Source organism: Orcinus orca, chromosome 17 (genome assembly GCF_937001465.1).
Source record: "Orcinus orca chromosome 17, mOrcOrc1.1, whole genome shotgun sequence".
Taxonomy (NCBI): domain Eukaryota; kingdom Metazoa; phylum Chordata; class Mammalia; order Artiodactyla; family Delphinidae; genus Orcinus; species Orcinus orca.
In genome coordinates this window covers 62,333,453-62,354,819 of record NC_064575.1, presented here as the reverse complement: position 1 = coordinate 62,354,819, position 21,367 = coordinate 62,333,453, and the positions used below count along the sequence as shown (strand labels likewise).

General features: G+C 31.4%; 1 protein-coding gene across 1 annotated transcript in view; it reads left to right on the top strand.

Moving 5' to 3' along the window:
* The window catches only part of CSMD3 (CUB and Sushi multiple domains 3), a 1,064,314-nt gene that overhangs the window by 985,687 nt on the left and 57,260 nt on the right, over window positions 1-21,367 (top strand). The window contains exons 53-59 of the mRNA XM_004265377.3: window positions 795-968; window positions 9,204-9,377; window positions 11,399-11,572; window positions 13,009-13,194; window positions 15,127-15,300; window positions 17,436-17,618; window positions 20,623-20,799. Coding sequence (XP_004265425.1) covers window positions 795-968; window positions 9,204-9,377; window positions 11,399-11,572; window positions 13,009-13,194; window positions 15,127-15,300; window positions 17,436-17,618; window positions 20,623-20,799 — 1,242 coding nt within the window. The remainder of the gene's footprint in view (window positions 1-794; window positions 969-9,203; window positions 9,378-11,398; window positions 11,573-13,008; window positions 13,195-15,126; window positions 15,301-17,435; window positions 17,619-20,622; window positions 20,800-21,367) is intronic.

Sequence of the window (21,367 nt, the reverse complement as noted above, 5' to 3'; positions counted from 1 at the left end):
ATCTTATTAAAGTTACTTTCCTCTTATGTGTCCATCTCCTAGTGCACACAATTCAGATAATGATTGCACCTACCTCATAGAGTTGTTTTGAGAATTGCGTAAGATAAAGTGTTAGTAATAGTGTCTGGTACAAAAGCACTCAATAAGTGCTATCTATTATTGTTTTTATTCTAGAAAGAAATTTCATTTGTGGTCTTTAAATATGAAGGTGTTATAAGAGCTGGGTTCTGAATGACCTAGCAAGTCAGTTAATCTCTATTTTTTAGTTTTTTAAAACCTAAAACCAAAATGTGAAATATAATTATAATCTAATGGTTCTAGTGAGAATCAAATGATATTTCACATGTAAAGGGCTTTATAAACTGTAGAGTGTGCAACAAAAATTATTTGCACTTATGATCTTAGATAATGAGGAAACTGGCTCAGGTAAGTCAAAGGGATTGCCCAATGTCACTTGATAAGTCAGAGAAAGACTTTGGACTAATAAATTATCCTCCCTTAGTCTTGTTATTATTATTTTTTCATTACAACCTGTTGGGTGACCAGGTTGGCTACGCAGAAAATGCAAACAAAATATCTTCATCACATGTCACTGTTACTTAGAAGATTTATGGGAACTCAAAGGGGATAAATTTTAATTTATGTCATCTATTTTCTCTACACTTTCATAATGATTCAAACATGTTTTACAAATGTCAATTTCAATTGTAAATATATCAAATCACAGCATGGTTTTGTTACAAGTTCATATTGACTATGTCTTTAAGCGTTTTTATTTTTTTATTGTTTTCAAGTTATTTCCTGTGGAGAACTACCTACACCTCCAAATGGAAATAAGATTGGAACTCAAACTTCATATGGCTCAACGGCCATCTTTACCTGTGATTCAGGATTCATGCTTGTGGGCTCCGCTGTACGTGAATGCTTTTCTTCAGGTCTTTGGAGTGGATCGGAAACCAGATGCTTAGGTACAGATTTTTAAGTCATTTTAACCAAACATTTTTTCTCCCTCTAGAAAGGCAGCCCTTTTTCATAATAAGAGATAATAACTTATATTCACTCAGTAAGGATAATAAAAACTGGAAAATATTTAACTTTTAAAATATCTTATGGTAGAAAAGCTATTAAACAGATAACTCTTAAAGTTAATCAACTAGCATTCCAAATGAGAATCTTATGTCATTAAGGAGAGACACATTTATCTTCCAGGCATGGTGAAAATAAAAGGTAAAAACTAATTGCTGAATGTCTGCATACTCAGCTGGATTAATCACTGTAACAGTGAATTCATTCTAAACCATAGTCAATTCTCCTTTCACCTATTTGCTTAAGGTAATGACTAAAGAAGAAAAACAAGTTCCACATTTAAATATCTTTCTCCCTTTTTATTTCCTAACGTTTCAACATGTGTAGTATTACTTTGTATTAAAACTTTAAAAATCTATTTTTCAAACCTGATTTTAAGAAAATAGGGTTTTTTTCCCTTAGGTTTTTTAATTCACTGTAAAAATCTGTTCATTAAGAGACTGAATAGCTAGTTCTTCTTACCCCTTCTCTTATTATTAAAGGAATATTATGATTTAGGCTTTATCCCTTTTTTCAGAGACTTCAGTAATTATCTTAAGAGAATAGTATGATTTATGCTTTATTTCTCTCTAAAGTTATTTCAAGAAATGACAGCAAGTATTGAATTAGGTAATAATAATAATTGTTATAATAACTACTCACTTGCCTTTTGCAAACAAGGCATAATCTTTAGGTTTACTAATTTAAAAATTGCTGATTATTATGAACAAGGTGTTGCTAAATTTGTACAGTGTTTTGTCTCTAAAATTTTACTATTTAAAAATATGACATATGACAGAAAAGTCTATATTTTAGCAGTTTAAATACATATTGTTTTGATAATAAGCTTGAAAATATTTATGGTGATACAATCATTATTTGAAACTTAAAAGGGTATAGCTAGAGATTTTGGTTAAAATTCTTTTTTTCAACCTCTCAGGAATATTTGTTAGTAGGTGTACTTGGAAACCCAGTAACAATGGCTTCTTTATAAGAGTACACATATTTATTTGACTATGCTATAAGACTATTATATAAAAAAGAAAATGGTAAAGATATTAAATCATTATGTGTTAATATAGGATTAGATGATAAAATAAAATATTTCTTACTAGTTTCTAACTTGGTTTTGGTTATGCTTATTTCAATTACAGATTACTTAGTTTACTTCTGCATTTGAAAATATATGTAAACTAAATTTAAGATACTATATTTTATAACTCTTTGCCCCGATGAACTACTATTGTATGTTATACGTTATTTATTGAATATTGTGTATAGGAAGTGGTTTTATTCACCTATTTAGAATCCTGATTCTGTTCTGTGGAAAGACAGGGCATAAAAGGAATGTTTGTAAGCAAACATTGTCTCTCAGTCTATAAAGACAACAATATTCTTGCATAGCATGTAGTGTTGACGTCTAATATAAACTCAAAAGTGTGTCAGTAGGAGGAAAGTGCAATTGCCAAATAAGCAGATCCTAGAATCTTATGCTTTGAATTAACCTTAAGAATTCATGTAGCCCAGCCATTCTTCTCATGACTGCAAACAACTTGTCCTTATAGCCCCAGACACTTTTGGCCTAGAATGGCCACTAGAATGTGCTTATGATTGTTTCTTTAAATATAGTGTATTTATTCCCAAACTCCCAATTATTATGAATTTTTCAATTCAGAGTTGACTATGTATATACATATGTCTACCACCTAGATTTTATGATTAGCCATTTGTTGTATTTGCTTGTCACATATCTAGTCGTCCTTCAATGCCTCTATCAATCCATCAATTCATTTTACTTTTTGATGCATTTTGAAGTTGCCAAATTCAGTACACTGCATGTTAAACGTTTTTATATACATATCAGCTAGAGTTCAATATTTGCTCATGGTTCCTTTCTCTTTTTATGTTGGTAAATGTACATATGGTGAAATGCACATATCATAAATACACTGTTAGATACGTGTTGACAAATGTGTACACCTATGTAACTAAACACTCTATAGTTGTAGAACATTAACATTACCTCAGAAAGCTTCCTCGTGACCCTTTATAGTCAATCTGCAGGTCTCCTCCCCTACCCACTGAGACAGTCACTGTTCTGTTTTTTTCACCATATGGTAGTTTTCCCTGTTCTAGAAATTCATATGAAGGGAATCCTAAATTATGTACTCTTTTCGTGTAAGGTTTCTTTCATTCTTTTTCATTCATGTTGTTGTGTATATCAGTAATTAAAAAAAAATTCTCTGAGTAGAATCCTATTGTGTGTATATGCCAAACTTTGGCCATTCCCCTGTTGATGGACACATGGACTCTCTCCAGTTTGGGGCTGTTATGAGCAAAGCTGTTATGAACATTTGTGTAAAAGTCTTTTTGTGGACATGTGTATTCCTTTCTGTTGCATAGTCTGGAATAAAATTTCTGGAAGAGTTCTGGCTGTCTCACATTTTCTGCAGCATATGGTATAGCCAGCCTTCTAATTTTAGTCATCTTCTTGGGTGCAAAAAGGTATCTTACAAGATTTAATTTGCATTGTCTTGATGACTACTGATCGAGTACAATTTCTTGGGCTTATTGGTCATCTGTAAATTTTCCTGAAGTATCTTTTATATTCAATTGCCTTTTATTACGACTTATAGCGTTCTTTATATATTCTTATTTTTTTTTAACATTTTCTCCCAGCCTATGACTTTCCTATTCATTTCTTAATGCTGTCCTAATGAGCAGAAGTTTTCAATTTTTGTAAAATCTATCTTTTTTTCTTTCTGGCTGTTGCTTTCTGTGTCTTGTTTAGGAAAACCTTGTTCAACCATAAGTCACAAAGATTTTCTTTTATGTTTTCTTCTAGAAGCTTTACAGTTTTCAGTTTTACTTTATAGCTATGACTTATTTTAGTCATTTGTTGTTTTATATATCATGAAGTAAGGTTGAGTGTTTTTTTGTTTGTTTGTTTGTATTTTCCAGAAGGGTGTCTGGCACTTTTGGTTGAATAGATTCCATAATAAATCTTGAAATTTTGTGTGTATGTCCTCAAAATTTGTTCTTATTTTTCAGGATGACTTTGGATACTCTATGTCCTTTGAAGTTTCATATATGTTTTAGAATTTGGTTATTAATTGTTTATTTTTAAAATGACTGTAGGATTGCATTCTATCTGTAGATCCTCTGGGGAGAATTGGCATCTAACAATGTTAACTCTTCTAATTCCTGAACATGGTAAAGTTAGTGTATTTATTCATTAGTATATTTATTCATTTATTAAGGTCTTCTTTCATTTTTTTTGCAATAGCAAATATTTAAATTTTTTTTTTACCATAGAGATTATGTATACCTATTGCTAAATTTATTCCACAGAATCTTTAGTGTGTTTACACTAAGTGATATTGTTCATTTTTAATTACATTTCCAATCGTTTGATGTTAGTACATAAAAATAAAATTAATCAAAATATTTATCTAATATCCTGCCTCTTTGCAAGTTCACTTACTTGTTTTAGGATTTTCTTAAAATAACATTGTCTATGTATATGTCATCTGAGCATGAAATAGTTTTACTGTTTTGTTTCCTACTTTATGTTTTTACTTTCTTCCTTTGTATTAGTGTATTGAACTAGATGGGGCCCACCAAACAATGTTAAACAGAACTGGTGAGAGTGGTCATCCATGTCTTGTTCCTTATATCAGGAGGAAAGAATTCAATATTTCATCAGTAAATATAATATGAACTTTTTTTCTTAGATGTATTTATAAGGTTGAGAAAATTTCCTTATATTGCTAATTGTTGTTAGTTTTTATCATGATTGGGTACTGAATTTTGCCAAATGATTTTCATCTATTGAAATAGCCATGTATGTTTCTCTCTTTTTTTTTTCTGTCAGTATGGTAGATGACAGTGGTCAATATTTCATCTTAAACCAACTGGTCATTTCTAGGTAAACCCCAGATAATCATGATGTATTTTACATGTATTAATTTTCTAATTTTTTTTAAACAGTGCTGCATCTATGTTCATGAAGGACATTTTTTTCTGTGTCTTTTACAGGTTTAATATTGGGATTATGGTTACCTCATTAGGCAAGTTAGGAAATGATTCTTTTTCTTCTATTTTCTAAGAGTTTGTGTAAGATTGGTGTTTTTTTGTTTGTTTCTTTGCTTGCTTTTTTACTTAAATATTTGATTGAATTTACTGTGAAAAAATGAGTCTGTTCTTTTTTGGGGGGGAGGTTATTGTTTAAGAATTGCAATACTTTAATAGATAAAGGACTATTCATATTTTCTATTTTATCTTGTGTTAGTTTTTGGATGATACAATTTTCAAAGATTTTGTCCTTTTATTCTGAATTGTTAAATGTATCAGCATAAAGCAGTTCTTAATATTCCCTTATCCTTTTAACATCTGTAGGCTTTGTAGTGATGTCACTTCATTCATTCCTGTTATTGGTAATTTTGTTCTCTCTTTTTTGTGTGTGTTGATAGCATTAGCTAGGAGTCTAACAATGTTGTTGACTTTTTCTTTTTTAAAGCTTCTAACTTTTGACTACCTTGATTGTGTTACAGTGACATATTTCTCTTTGCTTAGTCTACTATAGTTTTTTTCTTTTTTTTTTAAATTGAGGTATAACTGGTATACAGTATTATATTAGTTTCAGTTGTACAACATAGTGATTCAACATTTGTATACATTACAAAATGTTTATGACAGTAAGTCTAGTTACTGTCTGTCACCTTACAAAGTTAATACAATATTATTGACTGTATTCCCCAAACTGTACATTACATCCCCATGACATTTATTTTATAAATGGAATTTTGTACTTTTTAATCCCCTTCACCCATTTCACATTCCCCCTAACCCTCCTCCCTCTGACAACCTCTAATCTGGTCTCTGTATCTGTGACTCTAGGTTTTGTTTTGTTTGCTTTTTTTGTTTTTTGGATTCCAAATATAAGTGAAATCATGTGATATTTGTCTTTCTCTGTCTGACTTATTTCACTTAGGTTAATACCCTCAAGGCCCATCCATGTTATTCCAAATGGCAAGATTCTGTTTTTTTTATGGCTGAGTAGTATACCATTGTGCGTGTGTGTGTGTGTGTGTGTGTGTGTGTGTGTGTTGTGTGTATCATATCTTCTTTAACCATTCATCAATTGAGGGACACTTAGGTTGCTTTCATATTTTGGCTATTGTAAATAATGCTGTGATGAACATGAAGGTGCATAAATCTTTTTGAATTAGTATTTATTTTTTCCCTTTGGATAGATACCCAAATGGAATGGAAGCTCTATTTTTAATCTTTTGAGGAATCTCCCTACTGTTTTCCATAGTGGCTGGGCCAGTTTACATTCTCACCAAGAGTGCACAAGAGTTCCTTTTCTCTACCTCCTCACCAACACTTGTTATTTCTTGTTGTCTTTCTGATAATAACCATCCTGACAGGTGTAAGGTGACACCTCTTTGTGGTTTTGATTTTCATTTCCCTGATGATTAGCGCTATTAAGCATCTTTTTATGTGCCTGTTGGCAATTTGTATGTCTTCTTTGGAAAAATGTCTATTCAGATCTTCTTCCCATTTTTTAAATTGGACTATTTGAGGTTTTTTTTTATTATTGAGTTATATGTGTTCTTTATATAGTTTGGATATTAACTCTTCATCAGTTATATGATTTTCATATATCTTCTCCAATTCAGCAGACTGACTTCTTGTTTTGATGATAGTTTCCTTCACTATGCAAAAGCTTTTTAGTTTGATGTAGTCCCATTTGTTTATTTTTGCTTTTGTTGTCCTTGTCAAAGAAGACGGATCTAAAAAATTATTGTTAAGGATGATGTCAAACAGCATACTGCTTATGTTTTCTTCTAGGAGTTTTATGGTTTCAGATCTTATACGTAAGTCTTTAATCCATTTTAAGTTTATTTTTGTATATGGGGTAAGAAAGTCATCCAGTTTTATTTTGTTGCATATAGCTGTCTAATTTTCCCAATACCATTTATTGAAGAGACTGCCTTTGCCCCATTCTATTTTTTTGCTTCCTTCATATTAATTGATCATATAAGTGTGGGTTTATTTCTGGACTCTCTATTCTGTTCCATTGGTCTATATGTCTGTTTCTGTGCCAGCACAATGCTGTTTTGTTTACTGTAGATTTGTAGTATAGATTGTAATCAGGGAGTGTGATACCTCTTGCTTTGTTCTTTCTCAAGATTCTTTTGGCTATTTATGTTTCCATACAAAATTTAGAGTTATTTGTTTCAGTTCTGTGAAAAGTATTTTGATAGGGATTGCTCTGATCCTGTAGATTTCCTTGAGTAGTATGGTCATTTTAATAATATTAATTCTTCCAGCCCATGAACATGGGGTATCTTTCCATTTGTTTGTGTCATCTTCAGTTTCTTTCATCAGTGTCTTATAGTTTTCCAAGTACAAGTTTTTTACCTCTGTGATTAGACATATTCCTAGATATTTTCTTCTTTTTTATGCAGTTGTAAATGGGATTGTTTTCTTAATGTCTCTTTCTGATCATTCATGGTTAGTGTATAGAAGTACAACAGATTTCTGTATATTAATTTTGTATACTGCAACTATACTGAATTCATTTATTACTTCTAATAGTTTGTAGCATCTTTAGAATTTTCTGTATATAGTATCTGCAAATAGTGATAGTTTTATTTCTTCCCTTCCAGTTTGGATGCCTTATATTTATTTTCCTTGTCTAATTGCTGTGGCTAGGATTTCCAATACTATGTTGAATAAAAGTGAGGAGAATGAGCATCCTTGTCTTGTTCCTGATCTTAGAGGAAAAGATTTTAGATTTTCACTGTTTAATATGATATTGGCTGCAGGTTCTTGTCATATATGCCCTTTATTGTGTTAAGGTACATTGCCTCCCTATATCCACTTTGTTGAAAGTTTTTATCAAAAATGGATGTTGAATTTTGTCAAATGTTTTTTTCTGCATCTCTCAGTGTGATCATATGATTTTTATCTTTTATGTTGTTAATGTGTATTTCACACTGATTGATTTGAAGATGTTGAACCATCCTTGCATCCCTGGAATAACTTGATCATGGTGTATGATCATTTTAATGTATTGTTGTATTAGGTTTGCCAATATTTTGTTGAGGATTTTTGCATCTATATTTATTAGGGTTATTAGTCTGTAGGTTTCTTTTTTTGTGGTGTTCTTATCTGGTTTTGGTATCAGGGTAATGCTGGCCTCATAAAATAAGCTTGGAAGCTTTCTCTGCTCTATAATTTTTTTGGAAAAGTTAGAGAAGAATAGCTATTTAATCTTTGAGTGTTTGGTAGAATGCACCAGTGAAGCCATATGGTCCTGGATTTTTGTTTGTTGAGAGGCTTTTGATTACTGTTTCAATCACATACTAGTGATTGGTCTGTTCAGATTTTTATTTATTCAAGAGTCATTCTTGAAAGATTGTAAATTTCTAGGGATTTATCCATTTCTTCCTGTTTTTGTAATTTGTTGGTGTATAATTGTTCCTAGTAGTCTCTTATAATTCTTTATATTTCTGTGCTATCAGTTGTAATTTCTCTTCTTTCATTTCTGATTTTATTTATTTGAACCTTCTCTCTTATTTTTAAAGAAAGAATTTTTAGCTTAGGTAATGCTCTCTATTATTTTTCTATTTTCTATTTCCTTTATTTCTGTAAATGTCTTTAATATATTCTTCTGTCTACTTATTTTGGCCTTTTTTTTTTCCTCTTCATTATTTTGCTCTTCTTTTTCCTTTTCATAAAGTGAAATATTGCTTGTTTCATCCTATATCTTTCTTCTTTTCTAATAAAAGCATTTAACACTGTAAAGCTCCTCACTAAGCATACTTTATAGGTATTCCTCAAAATTTTACATGCTATATTTTCATTTTTATACATATTGAAATGTTTGCTAATTTCCTCCAGGCCCAACTGTTACTGGAAGTGTGTTTTCTTTTAATTCCCAAATAGTAGGCATTTTGTTAAGTATATTACAGTTATCTTAATGTTATATAATTGTGTTTGCCTTATTTGTGGCATACTTCTAAATAAACATTTAAAGATTAATAATGTTATATATGTATACAAATATACAAATCATAATAAAACTTAGATCACAATATTAAAAATATTATTTTGACCAATTTCAGCGGGCCACTGTGGAATTCCAGAGCTTATTGTGAATGGTCAAGTTATTGGAGAAAATTATGGATACAGAGACACAGTTGTTTATCAATGTAATCCTGGTTTTCGACTGATTGGTTCTTCAGTGAGAATATGTCAACAGGATCACAACTGGTCTGGTCAACTTCCATCCTGTGTGCGTAAGTAAGCATGGCAAAAGTAATTAGAGACCTCTGTTTAGTTCTCTTGCAATTACTAGTAATTTTTTTCTTAGGTAAGAAATGATTATATAGACAGATCCACACATATGTACATGTGTGTGCACGTGTGTGTGTATTTAAATAACTAAGTTCTCACAGTGCATTTTTTTATACTGACACACACTAGTCTTTAAAGTAGGGTGTGTTCAGAAGCATATAAACCATCCACCATGAAAGTGGAAGAAATATTAGAAAGCCTGTCATTACTTTGTGGATTTGGAACAATTTTGGAATTGTTTTAATAAAGATCTTACTAGTTCAACAAATATCCATCTGCTCTTTTAAGTTGATTTAGATGTGAATTTACACATGAAGGATAAAATGAATTTTAAAATAGCTGAGTAAGAACTCTAGTATTTTTTCTTACTCCACTGAATACCCAGTAGTACACAGTATTTCATATCACAATCTATCCTATTTTGGATCAGAAAGTAAATTATCCATATATTTCTTATTTTCTTCTCCTAATAATTTCCATCAGCAATCACTGACATTTGTATTAAAAATGGTGTTAGAAAATTAGAATAAACACTGTAAATACGTTGTAATTTTAACACTATAGGATCAAATGATAGAGATTTTGGATGCTTCAGAGAAATAATGCGTGGGTCTTTAAGTATGGGTTCACAGGAAATATTTAATTTGTGGCCAGTTACATCCATATTTATAAATTCTATCATTGTCAAATTCTTATCCAATCAACAGAATTTTTTTGGAGTTCTAGTTTAATAGAAAATACATTAATGTGTTGAGATTTAATAGGATAATAGAACATATAGTTAGCAAAATTGCTTCTCTGTGGTGTGTGTGTATAGGGGGCAGACAGTTTAATGATTTAAAGACAGCAATATTATGCTGGATCCATCCCAGATTTTTTGCCTTTCATTATATCAAAGCATAGGCAACTAATACCATTATTTTTCTTGCTGAATAATTGAGACTATAAATGGAAATTGGCCCTTGGGGTAAAACAGGTTTCTTTATCAATAATTTTAAACAAGAATAAGATGCAGTTACATTTTCAAATGAATAGGTTGACGTTAACAATACAGCTGAAAATTAATTGCTCTTGGGTCATTTTTAAAGTACTAAAAGTGACTTGGGTCTTTCACTGTGCCCAGTTATGAAGCAGTATTACTGGACTTCCTGTGATTAATAAAGTGAGATAATGCAATAAAACAGTTCACAGGAATACAGAGTGTTTGGGAATAGCCAGCACTAAATGAACTCTAAAAAAGAACCAAAACTCTAAACGATGTAAATAATGCATCTAATTGATACCATTATTTCCCAAAAAACTGTGCTAAATTATTAAATATCAATAGTGAAGAAACTATACCAGTAAGGTTGATTGGTTTAGGGAATCTTAATATTGGTATCTCAATATGTTAAGAATTCTACAGCATAAGGCATCATTTTTTATTGCAGTCACATTAAGTTATTCTTCAAGCAAGATTTTGCTAATCTATTAATCATAAAAATGGTTGGATAAATAATATTAAAAGAAACTATTTCAAAATTAAATACAAAAAATTGCCTTCATTTATCTGCAATTCTTAAACTTAGCTAGAAAAGGAAATTTGGTTTAGTTTCATTCCTTTTGCCATTAACTAGTGATATGAATTTCAGTCATTCCCAAATTTCTTTGAATTTCAGTATTTTTCCCTAAAATGAAATAGAATGAAAAGCTATCATAAAACTTTAAATATCTGTGTACTACTTGCATGTAATTACTACAATTATAAATAATTGTCTACTTACTAATATAATACTTCTATATTAGACTATTTTGGCATTCTAAATTGTTCCTTTGCATTAGTAAAATTACTTTAAGTATATTTTCATATGAAAGTGGCCTTCTTTCCACATTCTTTGAAATGATTAAGTATAATTTTCATGTAATAATTGATAACTAATTATTCTGTTCTGTGTCTCTCCCACCCCGGCCCTGTTGCTATTAGCTGTGAGCTGTGGTCACCCTGGTAGTCCAATTTATGGAAGAACAAGTGGAAATGGATTCAACTTTAATGATGTGGTAACATTCTCTTGCAATATTGGGTATCTTATGCAAGGGCCAACAAAAGCACAGTGCCAGGCCAACAGACAGTGGAGTCGTCCTCCACCAATGTGCAAAGGTAAAAATCTAACTATATTCCAGCTTAGGGCATGGTAATAATGTGTCTGTTTAGACACGCATGATAACATTTGAAACAGTTTGGACAGAACAGTAGAAAATTTTCAGCTAATAAAGCAAAAATATTTAATATTGATGTTATCTCATTAGCAATGCTTTCCTTTTTCTTATTTTTTAACATTTTTAGAAGTCAAAACTGACAAACTATTTCAGCTGCTTAACTGTGTTATCTTGTACCTATTTTATGGCTGTATATAAAATCATTTATACCTTTTTTACTTGCAGTTTGCTTCATAATCAATGGAACTTTTCAATTTTTTAAATATTTTTTATAATTTTTATTGGAGTATAGTTGATTTACAATTTTGGATTAGTTTCAGGTGTATAGGAAAGTGAATCAGTTAAACATATACATATATCCACTCTTTTTTAGATTCTTTTCCCATGTAGGTCATTACGGAGTACTGAGTAGAGTGAGTTCCCTGTGCTATACAGCAGGTCCTTATTAGTTATCTATTTTATATACAGTAGTGTGTATATATCAATCCCAATCTCCCAATTTATCCCTCCCCCTCTTTGCCCCTGGTAACCATAAGTTTGTTTTCTGCATCAGTGACTCTATTACTGTTTGGTAAATAAGTTCATTTGTACTGTTTTTTTTTTTTAGATTCCACATATAAGCAATATCAGATAATATTTGTCTTTCTCTATCTGACTTACTTCACTCAGTATGACAATCTTCATATTTTTGGTTAAACAATGTTTGAGGCCTAGGGCTTCCCTGGTGGCGCAGTGGTTGAGAGTCCACCTGCCGATGCAGGGGACACGGGTTCGTGCCCCGGTCCGGGAAGATCCCACATGCAGCGGAGCAGCTAGACCTGTGAGCCATGGCCGCTGAGCCTGCGCGTCCGGAGCCTGTGCTCCGCAACGGGAGAGGCCACAACAGTGAGAGGCCCGCGTACCGGAAAAAAACAAAACAAAACAAAACAAAACAATGTTTGAGGCCTAAATTACCATGATACCTGCATTAGACGTTTATTTATTGTTCTCTCTATAGAAGTATATTAAAGATAATTGTTTTGTGTTTTTTCCACTTCCAAAGACATATATTTTGTATTGTCTGATAAAGTAACAACCAAATTATCATTTTCTTCCATTTTCTAATTGTTTAAAGCTTGAAAGGTTAAATCTGTACTCAGTGTAATATTTAGGAGTTGCTATTGTTCAAAACAATTTTGCAAAGAAGTTTTCCTTTTTCCAATATTTTCAGCCAAACCAATTTCAGTCCATTATATCCCATTAAAATGTTAATATTATTCCTTGAATCTTTGGTTTGTTTGATTAAATTTACCTTTGAAACTACGTTTCTAATGGAAATCTATATAAGTATATGTATATTATTCCAAACATATATTTCAAAATTTGTCATTTGTTTAGTGGTCAACTGTTCTGATCCCGGAATTCCAGCCAATTCCAAAAGAGAAAGTAAAATAGAACATGGGAATTTCACCTATGGCACTGTGGTATTCTATGACTGCAATCCTGGATATTTCTTATTTGGATCTTCAGTTTTGATATGTCAACCAAATGGACAATGGGACAAACCTTTACCAGAATGTATCAGTAAGTAGATAATGGGAACTCTTCCTTGAGATAATGCCGTGGAAGGAACATGTATATTTACTGTCTTTATGAAATATTTAGGGCTGTGTATCAGAAGGAAGCATATTGATTGTATTGTCTTATTTTGAAACTACACTTCCCTATATCCTGCCAATTCAATGCCCAAATGCCATTTTTATTAGTAATAATGTGATTAATACTTCTCTGTCATCCCTTGATTTTGAACCTTTATGGAGCAGATAGAATATTAAAAGCAGATGTATTTCATACTCTATGATGTTACCATCCCATGAGAATAAACTATATTTTTATTTTCTATTGTACTAATATTTCAAATTCCATTTAAAGCAAAATTAATATAAACAGCAACAAGTGCTTGAAAATACTTGAGAAATTAGACAAAGGTGTTACTTAATACTTACTGACTTTAAGTATTTATTATATACAGGTACATGCACATAAGAAATGTTAATACACATCATCTTTCAAGTCAGTCAGCATACGAGTGCATTTTGTTATATGTTGTGATTGTAGAATATAAATAAAATAAATTATAGCAGCTTTGCATACAATTAACATGTGTAGTGAGACAATAATTTAACAGAAATAAATCAAAATTTTGTGAAGACATAGAGAAGTGAACATGAATTCTAGGAATTCAGCTTATTGATAGGTCTCAAATATATTTACATCTCAGAGCTGATGAATCTTGGACATGATAGGAGAGAGAAGAACTTTATAGATTGAAGGAGTAGTGTATCAAGAAAGCATTGTGCAAGTAATTTTTGGTTATACTAAATGGCTAAATTATAAAATTATTTTATGATCATGTTTATTTAAGAGGCACTTTCTTTATGTTCATGGGGTAAGATTTTTTGAAAAATTAGTGGCATCATTCATGTACTCATTCACAAACTAACAAAGAAACAAAACTTTATACAGTGTCTAATTTCATATTCTACGCAGATAATTAAATCAATTGTTGATCCCTTGCTTAAAATGCATTTGATTTCTTTTTGTAGACTGACTAGTCTAATGGTTTAAGTAATTCACTTACTTAGCCTTGTGTGGCTACAACATTAAAGTTAAAAATCTTTTGTAGGACCTGAAAACATGAACTCCTTCAGATTTTCTTAGCTCTTATTTACTTTTTACCTTTTCTTTATTTCCTATAGCACTCCCTGGTACTGTGCTAAGTACTCAGGGGTTTTATTAAGTTTATGTCTCCTTGTGTGCTATTTAATACTTCAGAGTCATATTGTGCTCAGTATTTTTCCAAGTTACAACTAAAAGGGGGCACACAGTAAGTTCCCAAGCTACTTCTAGCTTATAAAGATAATTCTCAATGTGTTAACGTCTGATTCTGCTAGGCTTAGCTGTGTTTTGGTTGATAAGCCACTGAGTATTTTCAGGATAATTTATTCATTAATGGCCTGGAGTGGAATCTGGACTACATTATGTGTAGTCTACATTGTGTGTCACAGATCCACCTTCATTCCCTCTCCTTTACCCTTAAGTTTTTCCCTTTTAATTTTTGTATAGGCTCATTTTGAATCCTATATGACCTTATTTAGCCAATCCACATCACTCCTCTCCCTAACTTTCACATCCTTATCTAGACACATACATACTTCCAACCCATGCACATATGTATATAAACACACACTCACTACCCCCACACATACAATCTTATACCAATTCAATCATTTAAGTTTACTTACAATGTTCCTGTTAAACTCATGCTCAGGGTGAGTGGGATGACAGAATAACTCCTATAACTCCTATAACTTCAACTGTCATGTCATATAGATATTTGATTTCTGGATGATGTGTATATTAGAGCAGATAATTCTGATTTATTTCATAAAAAGTTGGTGCAGGTTGTTTGATAGAGATATAAAAAATTTTATATTCAATAATTATGTATTGTAGTGATTGACTGTGGACACCCTGGCGTTCCTCCTAATGCAGTCCTGTCTGGTGAGAAGTATACCTTTGGGTCCACTGTTCGCTATTCCTGCACAGGAAAGCATACCCTTCTTGGCCAGTCATCAAGGACTTGCCAATTAAATGGCCATTGGAGTGGATCACAACCTCATTGTTCAGGTACCACTTGGAAAATTGGATGATATGTGTTGGAAATTACATTAATAGTATTATTATTATTTGGAATATATACACAAAACAGTCTAAAGAGATACAATAATACATTTCTCTTTTAAAAATCTCATGGGAGAAGCTGTAACATTTTTACATTTATCGGAATTCTTCTTAAGGTAATATGAATTTAGAACACAAATTAATACTGATTTTGTAAATGATAAATTACAGGTATATGTTTTGAACTGTGTTGTATCAAATGTAAGTGGTGTTAGGATGCTACTCTCTGTGAAGTGCTTTTTTTATTCATTAAAATAGCTAACCATTCAAGCTTAAGTAGCTATTCCATTTTAGCAGATATAAAATATGTTTCCCTATAAAGCAATGTTATATCAGTAGTTTCCTGTTAGAATTCAGTTCTTTGTAGATGAACTTTGTAAGCAATCAGTTACTTAATAGCATAATTTTAAAATAAAGCCCTAAATGTTTTAAATTAAACTAAGCCAATAATTTTTATGAAAAACACTTATTTTCCTAATTTTATTTGTTATTAATAGACAACATATAACTCCTGAGTGTCTATGATCCCAATAGAGTTTTCTTAGAATAAGTAAATATTCAGTCTACTTTTAATTAATAATTTGTTCACAGAGTGAGTATTTGAAAAATCTTTTTTGAGCTGTTTAAGTTACTGTTTTTCTTCAGAAATTGTATTTCAGTTTTAGAGCTGTGATTTCTCCCTACTTGATACTATTTATTCTGTTTTTACCTTTCAGCCAGATATTGGTGCTTATTTTTCTGCCTGTTCTTTCTACTTACATATTGTCCATTATCTTTATATTATTTTATCTCTGTGGAGACCATATGATGACTTATTAGGAGTTGTTTTACACTATTTTTCCTTTAGAGGTAAAAGTTGTGAAATACTTACTTAGTTTCAGATTCCCCTTGTAATTGTGGTTAAACCCTATGAAATAACTACCTGGTACTTCAAATTTAATCTATAGATTTTTAAAACTATCATAGTTAATTTACTCACTCAGCTAACTGATAATACATATAACACACATCTCTCTCTCTGTCTCTGTCTCTCTCTCTCTCCCTCTCTCCCTCCCTCTCTATCTTTCTCTGTCATACACACACACACAGGATTGATTGGGAAACTACTACTTAGTTGTAAAAATAATGTGTACACATATATTTAAAAGTGAAATAGTGACCTTAAATATTTATGTTATTATTAATATTGCATCACATGAAGATGAGGAAATATTAAGAAGGATTCCAAATACACAGGGCGTGTCAAAATAGGCATCTAGATAGACAGAAAGCACTTTCAATGCTTATGTATTCAACTTTCTCTCTGTCTCTCTTTCTGTGTCTCTCTGTTTTTCTCTCTCTCTCTCTCTCTGTCTCAAAAGTATACTAATACTGTGGCAACTTTAAGTAAAATTATTTAAGAAATGATAAAGAGACAGTAAACCCTAAACACTATAATCAAAAGAGAAACACTTTGGCATGAGCAAAAAATCCGTATTAAGAACTTAAGTCAGAGTTTCTAGTCTTTGTTTACAATTGATTTTTATATTTTCTTGTATGAGAAGTATGCAGCTTATTCATTTTTGGTCAGTGGTCATTGATAGAGAAGATTAGGGAGTGAAAGTTTAGAAATACTATATTTTAACATTTATATTTTCCAGTATATCACAGTTCTATTTTAACAGAAACTGATTTCAATTCAGAGAAAGCAAGATGACAATTGCCAAGTCCATGTTTTAAATTTTAATTGTATAAATCCATTCTCATTTGAGCCCAAAGAACTGTCAATTATAAATTTTCCATTACGTTGGTTAAGAACTAGATTCTGGAAATACTAATGAAATATCTTCAACTTATTGAATGTCTCCAAATATCACTGATATGGAAAATAACACCATACTCTGCAACTATTTTCTTTTTCCTTTAGGCTTTTTCTTATGACTGGAGTCAGATAGGAAATATGAATTACGATTTTACCCAGTCAACTTAGCGTATTAAAACACAACATGCACAAAAACAAATTCCTACAAGAACGTTGGACTAAATCATAACTTAATAAATGGTCATTGAAATAAGTTAACTTGAACTGTACTGAATTGCAGGTGATGCTACTGGTACATGTGGGGATCCAGGTACTCCTGGTCATGGTTCTAGACAGGAAAGCAATTTCAGAACCAAAAGTTCTGTACGTTTTGCCTGTGATATTGGTTATATCCTTCATGGCTCAGAAGAAAGAACATGTTTACCCAATGGCAGTTGGACTGGAAGGCAGCCAGAATGCAAAGGTAATCTCGAGTAGAAACTAATAACATTGATGATGCTGGAATTTAATGTGTATCAAATTCAACTGGGTGCTGCTCGTGAAATTACTCCTACCAGTTCTTGTCCTCAACCATGGAATAAAAGCAGTATCATTCCAGTTTTACCAACACTGTCCTATAAGAGAAATATGATAGATAACAATTATTAAGTTATTAAAATTATCTCTCATGGATCATTTATATACATTGTTCACATCACAGTAGATATCAGGATTGGAAAAGTTAAAAAGATTTTTTTTTTCCCTTTATCACAGTGCTCTGTATTGTTGACACCACTAGGAAAAACTTAGGTTGTTCTCACATCAACATTACCTCATGATCTGTTTTAGTTTTCAGGTTTGTAGAAATGGAAAAATATAAACAGATGTCTAAGTATAAATGATATTTTTATTTATAGTATTGCTCATAACTAGAATTCTTAATATTTGGGGTGTTTAAGTAAAATTGTTAATTGTTCTGACTGATTCAGAGTAAACATAATTTTTACAAGACTGCCTAGAAAAGGAAATGTTGCTGGAAAATTACCCTTATAATTTAAATTGTTCTTTTTGAGATTATTTTAGTGCAAAAACTAAACTTGCAAAGGTATGTATGAAATTTACTTGATGTTATACCAAATGTATGGGTTTTATAAATAGAAAACAATTCCCAATGAAACCTTCTTGACAGTTTTTTGATTGACTATATTTTCAGACACTTGTATTATGTTTAAAATTAGTGTCCATATTCTAGGAAAGATAGTTATCTTTTTTATAACTGGACTAAATTAATAATCTTAAGAGAGAATTGCAGCTCAGTTTCTATTATAGGGAAAGGGTGGGAACAAAGTTGTGGAGTAAAAGACACTAAGCACACTGTCTTCACTTTATTTCTCAAACTTACTTTCCAAAGGCAAAGTCTTTATAGTGATGTCGTACATTATGTGGGTGATATCTAAGCCAGCTCTTTGCTCAGCTGAACTGCAAAATATTTCTAGACGAAATGCAACCTGGTGTTGACCTTGTTTTGTTAATGTACACCTTACAGATAAAATAGACCTAGGAGTTGTAGCAAATAAAACAGAATTAATATTTTCCCCATAAAATGGAGTTCATACAAATCACTTAGAAAAACAGATTCTAGCAGATGACTGGAAAGAGGAAATGAACAGAAAATACAGAAGAGCAAAAAAAAAATTGCAAACTATAGAAGAAATTCTACATAACTACTAATCAGAATATTACAATTAAACATCAAACCATCATTTTTCACCTGCTTTAATATGAAATTATAGCATATGTGCAGCAAAACTAGAACTTTAAAACATTTCTAGAGGTTTTTTAAAATTATATTTTAGATTAAGTTGATAAAAATGCATATATATTCTTAGCTTTGATTTATTAACTCCACTTTTGAGGAATTTTTTTTTCCTAAAGAAAATAAAAATATTGGGGCTTCCCTGGTGGCGCAGTGGTTGAGAGTCCGCCTGCCGATGCAGGGGAAACGGGTTCGTGCCCCGGTCCGGGAAGATCCCACATGCCACAGAGCGGCTGGGCCCGTGAGCCATGGCCGCTGGACCTGTGCGTCTGGAGCCTGTGTGTCCGGAGCCTGTGCTCCGCAACGGGAGAGGCCACAACAGTGAGAGGCCCGCGTACCAAAAAAAAAAAAAAAAAAAAAAAAATGATGGGACATGGTATTGGAGAGGATGTGTGAAAATAAGCAAACTTTCACACTATTGATACAAGTGTGTATTTTTCTAATATCTTGGGTAACACTATATATACTTAAAAATATTTTTCAGAATTAAAATTTTCCAGAAATTCCACTTTCAGAAACTTATCATAAAAATAGGATCAATGTACATAGTTGTATATATAAGCTAGAGTACATTATAACCAAAAATGATAGAGAAACTAAACTAAATTTCATGTTTATCAGCAGGAGATTAGTTAGGTAGATTATGAATACACACATAATGGAAAACTCTCCAGGTACTAACCTTTATGAAAGAAAGATGCCCTAATTGTAATGTGCAAGATGTGTAAGTTTTCTGTCTACACACATAAACATACAGCACCACTACCAATGATCGACAAAATTAAATATTTAAGATGCAGCAAGAGATATATGTGGTACTTTCTGAAATTATAAGTACACTTCATATTCGTATAGATAGCAAATTCTGTAAAGTATTAAGATGCCTTCTTATACTACAACAAAATTAGGTACTGCATTTGACATAGGCTTGCTTTTAATATATTTTAAAAATTCACTGATGCCATTGATGGCAAATAGTTAAACATAATACAGAATAATCATATAAGGCATTTGTGTTTCTGACTCCTATTTAGAATACATTGAAAACTTAATGAAAATCATTCCTAGAATTTTAGTGACTTTGTTTTTACTCAGTTAATTTTTTGTACACTTTGGTCCAGAAATAGAGATTATAAAGTTTTAGTGCAAATCAGTTATATACTTATATAAATAAAAACATACATGATGCTTATAATATTTAAGCATGTTTTATATGTTTTATTACAAGTATAATTATAGTAAATCAGTGTATATTTTATATCTGTTTTCTTACAAGTATAATTATAGTAAATCGTTGTTTCTTCTCGTTACATATCTTCCAATTTTACATGAGCTGCTTTTTAGGCAGAGACTCTTAAAATTCTTCTTTGAAAGACTTTGTGTTACCCCAAAGCAATACTCTCAAGTAATTACTGTGCAAAGTTTTACCAAAATGACTCACAAAATTCTTTAAAAAGTAGCTTTTATATGATTTGTATCCCAGTAATTAAACTAATAAGATATAAATTCATCTTGAATTTCAACTCCTTATAAAAGAGAATTCAATGCTTATTTTAGAGGATTTTATTGCTCCTTTGGATAATCTGAAACAATCATTTAGTCCTTAACTTTTTGTGAGAGGATTCCTAAATGCACTATTTTTATATATACTCTTAACCATTTTGTTTTATAGCTGTACAGTGTGGTAACCCAGGGACAACAGCCAATGGAAAAGTCTTTCGGATTGATGGCACAACATTTTCTAGTTCAGTCATTTATTCCTGCGTGGAGGGATATATCCTTTCTGGACCTTCAGTTAGGCAGTGCACAGCCAATGGAACGTGGTCTGGAACTTTGCCTAACTGTACAAGTAAGTTTCTTCTCAGTATTTTGAAGTATCACTAGGTATGTGAAAAATAGTTATATAAACATGTATGTGTGTGTTTTGTAATTAATCAAACCAGGCAAGGTTTTGAATATTTGTATTGTCCTTCACATTAAAAGATGATGATAGTGTTACGGTTCAAGTGTACACTAGTGAGTTTAAGAATCAGTTGGCTTCCAAGGTATCACATTGGCAGAGAAAAGAGGGATCACAGAATATCAGTGCTATTAAATGTAATTTTACAGTATGTTAAAAACAGAGATGAATTATCAGCTATAATCAAGACTAAAAATACAAGGAATGTACTTTTGTTTTGCCAATCTAGCACATATTAATTGTTGACTTGGTTTTTGAAAAAGCAGACTGATTATTTTTGTGTTCGTGCACTATTGTCGGAAGTCCTGATGGCTGATTTGCCCTCTTGAGATGTTAAAAAATGTGGCATTTCAGAGATTCAGCATCATAATGAAATTACCCACTTGTTGGATTTTTTTAATGTATTTAAAATTCCTATATATAAATTAATGCCTATATGTGGAAAAATAGAATTTAT